General features: G+C 40.4%; 1 protein-coding gene across 1 annotated transcript in view; it reads left to right on the top strand.

The window, feature by feature from the left end:
* LOC309547573 (solute carrier organic anion transporter family member 2B1-like) overlaps nt 1-12752 on the top strand; it is a gene marked incomplete at both ends in the record, with an annotated part of 123255 nt that overhangs the window by 27236 nt on the left and 83267 nt on the right. The window contains 2 exon segments of the mRNA XM_082247444.1: nt 4740-4877; nt 10568-10730. Coding sequence (XP_082103570.1) covers nt 4740-4877; nt 10568-10730 — 301 coding nt within the window.

Below are 12752 nucleotides of genomic sequence, written 5' to 3'. Positions count from 1 at the left end.
CTTTCTGGCGCCCCCCTGTCTCCCCCCTGCAGTGCTTCTACCTTCCCTCCTCTTCTCTCCTCTTCTCCCCCCACCGTCTGCTGCAGTGGAAGTTTCAGGAAGAGAGCAGGGGTAGATGCCTGTAAATAATTCATTTACTGACCAACACCTTTTCTGAATGAACACAGTGAGTGGTCTGTGCTGATCACTCCTGGGTTCATTCTTAATGGAAGCATATTAAACTATGTTTACTATGCTTCAGTTTGTGAATGAGCAGGAAGCCACTCAGCACAGGGCACTTCCCATTCACTCAACGTCCCATGCAGCTGAGGCTGCAGAGAAAGGGCCTTGTGGAATCTCTGTCCCCGGTCACTTTCTCTGTCTCAAAAGAGAGACATCAGGGGTCTGTTTAGACCCTTGACATTTTACCAAAGCCACCCCCCCCCCCCATTGGGATCTTAAAAATAATTATAAAAAAAAAATTAAAATAATTAAACAGTAAAAATTAATAATTAAAAAATAATTAAAAGCAAAAAATATGTCCACTGCTTTACTGACACCAGTCTCTGCTCTACTGACACCAGTCTCTGCTATACTGACACTGTCTACTGCTCTGCTGATATATACACATGTGTGTTTGTGCTCTGGGGTGCACACACTAACGCAATATGCTGCGCACACCAATAATGCCGTCCATTAGGACCGCAGTGCACACGCATTGGTGCTCCTGCCGGTTTAGTTAGTAGATGGGTAAATAGAAGGAGTTGATACATGGATTTGAAGAGGGAACTGACAGTGAAGGGGAGAAGAAGCAAAGTTGCACAGGTCAGGAAGCAGTCTGGGGGAAGCCCAGCTACATAAAGCACACTAAACTGCACTGGGATAAGATAACAGACAGCACTGGGATAAGATAACAGGCAGCTATGGAACTGGCGTAACAGTAAACTCTTCACCCCATGGGATTGCAGCTGATCAGCTGTGTCAGGAAGACAGAAAGTTTTCTTTATAAAGCAGCCACAGCCTAAGTAGAAAAGCCTGCCCCCTGCCAGCAGAGAAGGACCCTTTGCTCTGTGTGGAAGGAGTGGTCTCTCAGCAGAGGTCAGACACCCCCCCCCCCCCTGCTGAAAATGGGAGAGCTAATGCTCCCTGCTGATTGGAGAGCTCTAGCTCTGTGGCGGGTTGTGTTGGACCTCTACAGAGAGGACATTGCTTCTACACAGAGAAAAAGCGTCCTTTACTGCAGTATGCTGGCAGGGGACAGGCTTTTCTATGCAGTTTGTAGGGTCCTTTACTGCAGTATTCTGACAGAGGACAGGCTTTTCTATGTAGTTTGTGACTGACGCAGTGCAGTGAGTGAAGTTTTACAGCTAATTTCCTTTACAAAGCAGCCACAACCTGAGTACAAAAGCCTGTCCCCTGCCAGCATGCTGCAGATTAGGACCCTTTGCTCTATGTGTGAAAAGAGCAGTCTCTCTGCAGGGGTCGGACACATCCCCTAGTAATTTTGGGCAAAGCTCATGCTCCCTGCTGGTTGTAGAGCTTTATAACTCGACAGAGGTTATGTTGGACTTTTGCAGAAAGACAGCTGCTTCCACAGATATTTTTTTAGCCAGCGATTCCCTGCACCGTAAGAACAATCATAGCTTCCGGGTTAATACATCGGAGACCCGATCAAAGCCGAATCCAGCTTTGTTTGGGACTCCAACCAGCCGGTGGATGTGGCGGCTGGTTGCTCAGGTCCCCTGGTAGGATGGGGATCCTGGGCAGAGCCGTGGAAGGCGAAGGGAGGGGAGGACGTCCCCTCCCGCCGCCCTCCGGTGCTTCTACAGGCTCGCCCAACCAGAGAAAAAATCTGCCACTGGCGGATGTACATAGTTACATAGTTACATAGTAGTTGAGGTTGAATAAAGGCAATAGTCCATCCAGTTCAACCTGTGTAGGTGTGTGTGGCCGTAATCATCTCTCATACCCCTGAATGTTCTGATCCTTGAGATGTATGTCTAAGAGTCTTTTGAAAGCCACCATACTACCCACAGAAACCACCGCTTGTGGTAGAGAATCCCACAATCCTGTAGCCCTAAAAGTAAAGAACCCCCTGCGTTGCCTGAGGTTAAAACGACTCTCCTCTAATCGCATTGTATGCCCTCGAGTCCTCATGCAATCCCTTCGACTGAACAGCTTTTTTTCTAAGCTGAGATTACCATTGAGGTATTTATAAATTGCTATCATGTCCCCTCTCAGGCGTCTCTTCTCCAGGGAGAATAAATTAAGCGATTGCAGACGCTCCTCATAATTAAGGTCCTCCAATTCCCTAATTAGTTTAGTTGCCCTTCTCTGGACTCTCTCCAGCTCCAACACATCCCTCCTGAGGACTGGCGACCAGAACTGGACAGAATACTCCAGGTGCGGTCGGACCAGAGTTTTATAAAGTGGAAGGATTATAGCCTTATCTCTGGAATACATCCCTTTCTTTATGCATGCTAATATTCTGCCGGCTTTGGCAGCTGCTGCTTGACATTGCATGCTATTGCCTAGTCTATCATCTACCAAGACTCCCAGATCTTTCTCCATTTTTGATTCCCCCAAGGGTTCCCCTCCTAACGTGTATTGTGCTTTTATGTTTTTAGTCCCCAAGTGCAAAACCTTACACTTCTCCACATTAAACCTCATTTGCCATGTCGCTGCCCACTCCGTTATTTTGTCCAGGGCATTCTGTAGGATATCTGCTTCATGCTGTGCAGTTATTGCCCTGCCTAATTTTGTGTCATCTGCAAAAACTGATATCGAACTACTGATCCCGTCCTCAATGCTGTTTATGAACAAATCGAGCAAGGTTGGTCCCAGGACTGAGCCTTGGGGGACCCCGCTTACCACCTCAGACCAGTCTGAGTATGCGCTATACATCATAGGGAATACCTAAGACCAGATGGTCCTCGGCAGTCTCTATGACTCTCAGAGGCCTGAGCGCGACGTTATGACGTCACACCCAGCCTGGCAGTAAATACTGCCATGATCTTGGCTGGACATCCGAGATTGTGTTTTTTTTTTTTATTTTAGGCTTTCCAGCCTGTAGGAGAGATCTGAGATGTTATTGACCCCAGATTTCTCCATAAAGAGGACCTGTCATGCACTATTCTTATTGCAAGGGATGTTTACATTCCTTGTAAATAGGAATAAATGTGTTAAAAAAAAAAAAAATAAATAAATAAAAGGGAAAGTGTAAAAAAAAAAAAAAAAAAAAAGTAAAAAAAAAAATAAATAAAAGGGAGAGTGTAAAAAAAATAAAAATAATAATAAAAAAAATTAAAATGCCCCCGTCCCCGCATGCAGAAGCGAACGCATACGTACATCATGCTCACATATGTAAAGGTGTTCGCCGCGAACGTTAGAGGGAGAGCAATAATTCTAGCCCTAGACCTCCTCTGTAACTCTAAACAGGTAACGTGTAAATATTTTTTTAAAGCATTGCTTATGGAGATTTTTAAGTACCAAAGTTTGGCGCCATTCGATTAATGTGCGCAATTTTAAAGCGTGACATGTTGGGCATCTATTTACTCGGCGTAACATTATCTTTCACATTATACAAGAAAATTGGGCTAACTTTAGCGTTTTGTTTTTTTTAATTCATGAAACTGTTTTTTTTCCAAAAACAACATGTTTGAAAAATAGCTGCGCAAATACAGTGTGACTTAAAAAGTTGCAATGACCGCCATTTCATTCTCTAGGGCCTCTGCTAAAAAAAACATATATAATGTTTGGGGGTTCTGAGTAATTTTCTAGCAAAAAAAAATGATGATTTTTACAAGTAGGAGCGGAGTGCCAGTATTGGCACTTCCTGCCCGCCCGACATCAAATGGCGGCATGGCGGTGTGGCTCTCATTCTGGGACGGCGCTCAGTTTAACCAGGATGGCGTGCTTCTGGGGGCGCACAGCCTGGCGATTTGCTGGCGCGCTGTGTCCCAGGACCCCGATCTTGGCTATGGCTCTTTACCTATGTGGTCGGCTGTGTCCAATACTCAGACCAGCCTGTCTGGCACCAACAACCGTGCCACAGTCAAAGTCACCTAAATCCCCTTTCTTCCTCATTCTGATGCTCGATTTGAACTTCAGCAAATCGTCTTCACCACATCTAGATGCCTAAATGCTTTGAGTTGCTGCCATGTGATTGGCTGATTAGCAATTTGGTATACCAAGTAATTGAACAGGTGTACCTAATAAAGTGGCCGGTGGGTGTATAAGTGGTTAAAAATGATGTTGATCTGCACATGAATGAAACAAAGTAAATAAATTGTAAAATTGTTACATTGTGTTTCTCAATAAGTCTTCTGAATATTATTTAGAAGCTTCAATTTGCCTAGCAGTGGCTGCAGCTGTGATAAAGAGCAAGTCCTGGCTGTCATTTTTACAGCCAGGATCTGCTGACAATAGTGTCAGGGGGAGCACCATCCCGTATGGGGGGAGAGCAGTATCCAAAAAAGGGGTTGGGGGAGCAACAGCACGGGTGGGAGGGGAGCAGCACTCGGGATAGTGGGGGGGGGGGGGTCAGCAATGGGGGGAGAGGAACAAACCTTATGTCCACAGTACTTTGTTCAATTTTTTAGGATGTATGTGTAGGTAAATGAAATGAACGTTCAGATTTCAGCACAGTTGCAGTGTTTGCTGGATAGCATTGAGAAGGGTGCTTGCTCTCATCTTGCTTTCTACACCTAAGCTCTACTGCTGGAACATAATATTTATGATATGACGTATTTTAATCCCAGGTCTTCGTGTTTTGCCATGGAATTCTTCAGCTGTCTCAACTCCTCCTGACCGGATACCTGAGGAGCACCATATCGACCATTGAGAAACGTTTCGGCTTGTCCAGTCAAACATCAGGCATTCTGTCATCCTTCAATGAGGTAACCAATCAGCTTCATCCAAACTGATAAAAATGATAAAAATTAAATATCAGAGGGGAATTTTCAATGGATTGCCAAAATGTAAAATAAATCTTACGGAGCTGGTAAATGCAATTTCTACTGAATAGGTAAAAGTAATAATAATACTAACAATAAAATGTATAATAATAATAACAATAATAATAGCAATAATGCCGACAATAATTTTATTAATTTTAATTATAATTATTATTATAGTATTACTATAATAATAATAATAATAATAATAATAATAATAATAATAATAATAATAATAATAATAATAATAGCAATAATAATGGCAAATTATCAATAATTATAAAAAATAATATTTATTATTATTATTTATATTGTTATTATTGTTGTTATTATTGTTATTATTAATATTATTATTATTATTATTATTATTATTATTACAATTGTTTTCATTATTAATAATAATAATAATACAAATAATAATACTAACAACAATAGTAATAATAACAATAATAATAATAATAATAACAATAGTAATAATAACAATAATAATGGAAAATTATCAATAATTATAAAAATAATATTTATTATTATTTATATTGTTATTATTGTTGTTATTATTGTTATTATTATTATTATTATTATTATTATTATTATTATTATTATTATTATTATTATTATTATTGTTGTTGTTGTTGTTATTATTACAATTGTTTTAATTATTAATAATAATAATAAAAATAATAATACTAACAACAATAGTAATAATAACAACAATAATAATAATAATAATAATAATAATAATAATAGCAATAATAATGGCAAATTATCAATAATTATAAAAATAATATTTATTATTATTTATATTATTATTATTATTATTATTATTATTATTATTATTATTATTATTATTAATACAATTGTTTTCATTATTATTAATAATAATAACAACAATAGTAATAATAACAACAATAATAATAATAATAATAATAATAATAATAATAATAATAATAACAATAGTAATAGTAATAATAATAATAATAACACTATTGTTGTTGTTGTTGTTGTTATTATTATTGTTATTGTTATTATTGTTAATAATAATAATAATAATAATAATAATAATAATAATAATAATAATAATAATAATATAACTATTGTTATTATTGATATTTTTTAGTGTTATGATTTTTATTATTGTTGCTATTATTGTTATTATTGATATTAAAATTGAATATAAAATTAAAATAATAATAAAAATAAATAAATAATAGTGGCACTAATAGTTATCATTATGACAACAATGTTAATGACAATAATATTAATAATAATAATAATAATAATAATAATAATAATAATAATAATAAAAAATGAGTATGTATTATGCAGCAAAACACTAGAAGAAAGATATGCGGGTTGTGAGAGCCGTCATAGTAACCCTCCACTTGGAGTGACTGGCCAGATTTACCATGGGTTTAGACTTACGCCAACCAATTCTCTCAGCCTGATCAGGCAGATTAAAGTGTATGTAAGTCTTAACAATTTACTCCTTTGATTTGCTCTTTTTGGTCTGTTCAATATACCATTAAAAGTGTTTTGCTAAATCTGTTAGCGAAGTGTAAAATTATACCTGTTGATCCTGCCATAATCCTGCCAGTGAGCTCCTAACTTCCTGTGCTCTCTTTGCTGCTCCTATATTGTTCCCAGTTTTCTATTTGGACTACAGAACACCTCCCCCAATAGGTGACAAGGGAAGAGAGGTCTTCTGTAGTCCTGTCCTAAGGTGACAACATTCCTCCTCCATAGATACAGTACAGTGACCGAGCTGTTATAGACAGTCCATGGTCAACTACTGATGACCAGGAGCCGGTAGGACAGGCTGTTGATGATGTCAGCACTGTGCAGCCAATAAGAGTGACGCATGACTGGGAGCCTTCCTACCAGCCTCGGGTATCATGGAACCACCAAATCTATGTAATGGTAAGCTGCAAATAAATACATTTTATTTTTTGGATTTGGATAAACTTTAAAACCCTAATGCCAGCTGGAGCCAAAGCTTTAAATGGGCTGGCTGGTAGAAGAGCTACCCATCATGGGGCACTGTGATTGGCTGTACAGTGCTGACATCATCAAAAGCAATCATCGGTAGTGGAACATAAGCTTTCTATACCAGCTTGATCACACTTCTATGGGGAGCCAAAGGAGAGCCCCTGGAATAGTGGTCTCCAAACTACAGGCCCATGGGCCAGATGTGGCCCTTTTGCGTGCCTTTATCAGGCCCTTGGGGCATATTCCTCCCATTGATATGAGACACTAATAAGCCAACTGACATCAACAATGGTGCACCATTTCTCCCATTGACACTGTGACGGGAGTCACTTTGGTTGGGAGGTCCATGAAACCAGCTTACCTTCGAGAGGTTGAGAAATCCCTCTCTTAGCTCCCTAGGCCCCTCTTATGTGTGAGTTACCCTGTGTCCATTAGGAGCACAGGGTGACGAAGAAAATAAAGGACAACTACTTGGTGGACACCAAGAATGTGGTTTTGATTGCTTTAAATGGGACAGTGATATTTGTCCACAATATCCCTCAAGAAACCTAGGATACATTCATTCCACTGTATCAGAATGATAGAATTGTATGAGCTTTGCCTCATAGACTGTTGTAGACCGTTGCCATGAAGTCTTTGACTTCTGAATGGTCGAGGCATTACTTGGATGGGGATTCCAGGTTCTTCAATGTAGGAGACGGACAGTCTGTTACTGGTGGTCTCCTGCTATTGTCTGTTTAATAAGGTGTTCTTTGTTTATACGTAGGAAAAGTATATCAAAGCTACAGCACTACTTAGTGCCTAACATCAATATCACTGTGCAAATAAGCAAAATATAAGGTGCATGCAAATAATCAAAGACCAATGTGGAAAATATTCACAAAGTGCAAAGCATAAATGGTTCTTTCTCATAAAGTGCAAATAAGTGTATATATATAAAGTGTCTCAATCCATTCATATAGCTTCTTCCGCCCTGTGCAAAATTTGGCTGAAGAGGGTGCTTGAAAGTGCTAGTGCTTCCACCACCACCACCACCTAAAGATGGCCTCTCACCTTAAAGTTAGACCCGTGTTTTACCACCAGGTCTAAGTAAGCAGTTCCCTTGAGGGGTAAAGGCCACCCCACTACAGGCAACACTCCTTGGAACCTTTTGATGGACCGTGCTTAATATTCACCTCGGATCACTCCGGAAGTCTCCGCCCCCATACGCGTTGCGTCACATATCCAAGACGCTCAACTTCTTCAGGAGGGGTCTAGAAGAAGTTGAGCATTTTGGACGTGTGACGCAATGCGTATAGGGGCGGAGACTTCTGGGCAGACGGAAACTCGGCAGCCAGCTCCTAATATTTTTGTGAGACAAGCCCGCACAGCTTAAATGTGCAACCCCATGTGAGTGTAAGCTTTTATAAGTACATCGGGTGATGCCATGAGTGATCTGAGGTGATATTAAGCCCGGTCCATCAAGAGGTTCCAAGGAGTGTTAAATAAAACACAAAAAATCCTGCGCTAATAGTGAATAAACAAGTAAGCAAAAAGTGAATAAATGTGAAAGCAGCTGAAAAACACTTGATCAATAGTAAGATTGACAATATAAGGCAAAAAATAGTGCAGCGCTATCCAATATGGTGTAACCAATATATCAAAGTGAAGTATCCAATGACATAAGATACACAGTGAACAAAGAAGTCCATCAAATGTGTTCCAAAAATTATTAGTAAGTGGTAATAAAAGTCCCAGAGAGGTGATGATAGACCCGAAGACTAGAATCCAGAAATAGAGGCAGGAGTGCACCCGTGGAATATAAGTAGCAAAATGGCAGCTTACCAGAAGCTCGGGCCTCCAACTTAATGGAACGGCCGCATACGCTAAAGCAATGATTCCAATGGATCACCTCCTCCAAAGACCAGGTAACCAGGTATATTCCTCTATATCATATAGGAACTCCACACATGGTATAATAAATATACACACAGCAAGCTCTGGTGGTCAACAGGTTTGCCTGAGAGTCACCATCATAAACTTCCAAGGAATGTTGCCTGTAGTGGAGTGACCTTTACCCCTCAGGGGAACTGCTTACTTAGACCTGGTTGTAAAACACGGGTCTAACTTTAAGGTGAGAGGCCATCTTTAGGTGGTGGTGGTGGAAGCACTAGCACTTTCAAGCACACTCTTCAGCCAAATTTTGCAAAGGGTCAAAGAAGCTAAATGAATGGATTGAGACATTTTATATGGACACTTATTTGCACTTTATGAGAAGAACCATTTATGCTTTGCACTTTGTGATCATTTTGCACATTGGCACTTTGATTATTTGCATGCACCTTATATTTTGCTTATTTGCACAGTGATATTGATGCTAGGCACTAAGTAGCGCTTTACCTTTGATATAATTTGATTTTTGGTTTTGCAGTGAAAAGCATAGTTGATATAGCAGCTGCTTGTTCGCACTACGGTTACTTATTTATAATTTGATCGATATTGTTTTCAGTTTAGTTGCGCTGATTTTTCTTACCACATATGCGTAGGATAATGCGCAATGTATTTTGTTTTAGCCTTGTTGCGGTGCTGAGTTAATTAACATGTTAATTATAACATTGTCTAGTTGTGGATTCTCATTCACATATTGTTTCTGTCCAGGTGGCTAGATAATTAGTTCAGGTTAATTATATTTCTGTACACAATTTCATCGGCATATGATAATGTAATCAGGCACCTGACCCGGTGGGGTAATCTGATCAGGAGGGGGAGGTCCTCCTTTGTCGGATATAGTGTGTATGAGTTTTTTTAATGAATGTTCCAGATCTATACAAGCTAAGTTCCAGCTAGTTTTGTATGGGGCGCTGTAATATCTGATATCTATGTTCAAGACTGAAGGAAGCGGTATTCTGACGGAAGCACACATGCGCATTGCGCGGTTGCAATTCCATTACAAACACCAACATTCCTCCCACTAATACCTAATGTAGTGATGACACCCAACAATGGGACATTATTCCTTCCACTAATACCTAATGTAGTGATGTTTAGTTCCATTGATGCCAGGAAACGGTCCACTTCCGCTGGTCACAGTTCAGCCCCCCAAAAGTCTGAAGGACAATAAACTGGCCCTTTGTTTAGAAAGAGATCCCTGCCCTTGAACAAGACAGCAACAAATATATATGGGGCTGGGCGTTAAGGCCCACGTGCCCTGCTATCACATATATGCATACTGCTGCCGTAAAAGGATTGACATCCTAAAGTCCAGCAGGTGCTCAAGCACGAATAATATAAATGAGTGTGCAAAAAACAGTGCTAAATTACAAAAAAATCATAAACTCATAAATAAATGAAGGCAAATAAATATAATAAAATACATTGCATAGGATCCGACAGGCAGGAGTAGTCAAGTATTTTCCCTACATGTTATGGTGGATAGCCGCTTCTTCAGGAGTATATGGTTCTAAATCTCTCACACATTATTCAAAACACGCAAACAAAGGTTTTGGCAAGTTTCACTTTGATTAGAACCCAGCTTTGGGGAAGTGATGTCTAACTTCCAATTCAGCTGCTGAAGAAAAATAAAACCAAGAGGACCATTGGAGCGATTTGGGAGGGAACTGAGCAGATGTGACCACGCCATTAACCCTTCTAACGTCTTCTTGTTTCAGATCGGAAATACGATTCTCATTGTGTTTGTCAGCTACTTTGGCAGTCGGGTGCACCGGCCTCGCTTCATTGGTTTTGGCGCTTTGGTTGTCTGCATTGCTGGATTCATCATGTGTCTACCTCACTTTATAATGGGACAGTATGAGTATGACAAGTCCCATGCCAGTAAGTGTCCTTGTGTTCTCACCGGTCATAAAACTTTGGTGCTCTTCTAGCAACATGTACTAAATTTTAAAAGTTGCTTGGTGCAAAGCCAAGTAGAAGCATCTCAAGATATAATAGCTGGATATCCCCAGTGCTTTGGGGGGAATTTGTCTCCAGGAAAAATGTAAGGTTTTTGGCAAGTGTGCTACCAGTACTAGCAATGTCGTACCACCAGCACCAACAGTTCATCGATCACCTGCACAATTATTTCATCCACCATACACCAGCTGCACAATTATTTCTTCCACCACCCACCAGCTGCACAATTATTTCATCCACCACCAGTACCAAAATTTCATCCATCACCAGCCAGCACAAATATTTCATCCACCACCAGCACCAACATTATACCCACCACCAACACAAATATTTAATTCATCACTAGCACCAACATGACATCCCCCACCAGCATTAACATAACATCCACCACCAACATTTAATCCACCAAGAGTAAAAAATATATCAATCACCACCAGCACCAACATTTTGTCCACCACCACCACCAACATTACATCCATTACTTGCACACACATTAAATCCAATGCCTGTATCAATATTACATCTATCACCAGCACCAACATTACTTCAATCACCACCACCAATATTACATCCACCACTAGCACCAACATTACATCCATTACCGGCACCAACATTACATCCACCACCAGTACCAACAGTACATCCATCACCAGCACCAACATTACATCCATCACCAGCACCAACATTACATCCGTTACCAGCACCAACATTACATCCATCACCAGCACCAATATTACATCCACCGCCTGCACCAACATTACATCCATCACCAGCACCAACATTACATCCACCACCAGCACCAACATTACATCCATCACCAGTACCAACATTACATCCATTACCAGCACCAACATTACATCCATTACCAGCACCAACATTACATCCATCACCAGCACCAACATTACATCCATTACCAGCACCAACATTACATCCATCACCAGCACCAACATTACATCCATTACCAGCACCAACATTACATCCATTAACAGCAGCAACATTACATCCATTACCAGCACCAACATTACATCCATCCCCAGCACCAACATACCATCCTCCACCTGTACCAATATTATATCCACCACCTGCACCAACATTTAATCCACCACCTGCACCAACATTACATCCATTACCAGCACCAACATTACATCCATCACCAGCACCAACATTACATCCATTACCAGCACCAACATTACATCCACCACCAGCACCAACATTACATCCATCACCTGCACCAATATTACTTCCATCACCAGCACCAAACATATCATTCATCACAACGCCAACATTTCACACACCAACAGCACCTACAGTTCTTCCATCACCAGCACCAGCATTGCATCCATCACCAGCACCAATACTGAATCCATCACCAGCACCTACAGTTCTTCCATCACCAGCAGCAACATTACATCCACCACCAGCAGCAACATTACATCCACTACTAGCACCAACATAACATCCTCCACCAGCACCAACATTTCCATCCATCACCTGCAGTGACATTTAATAAATCACCTGTACACATATTTAATCCATCACCTTCACCAACATTTCATTCTTCATTAGCATCAACCTAACATCTATCATCAGCATCCACATTACATCAATCATCAGCACCAAACATATTCATCACAAGAGCCAACATTTCATGCAGCACCAGCACCTACGGTTCTTCCATTACCAGCACCAACATGGCATCCACCACAAGCACCAACATTTAATCCACCTACAGCACTGATATTCCATCCACCACCAGCACGAACATTCCATCGACCACCAGCACCAACATTCCATGAACCACCAGCACCAACATTCCATCGACCACCAGCACCAAACATATCATTCATCACAGCACCATCATTTCATGCACCATCAGCACCTACAGTTCTTCCATCACCAGTACCACCATTCCATTCATCATCAGCACCAACATTCCATCGACCA

The sequence above is a fragment of the Pelophylax lessonae genome, assembly GCF_965119305.1.
Source record: "Pelophylax lessonae genome assembly, chromosome: 2".
Taxonomy (NCBI): domain Eukaryota; kingdom Metazoa; phylum Chordata; class Amphibia; order Anura; family Ranidae; genus Pelophylax; species Pelophylax lessonae.
Note: the sequence above shows the minus strand (reverse complement) of the source record. Positions and strands in the feature narration are given on the sequence as shown.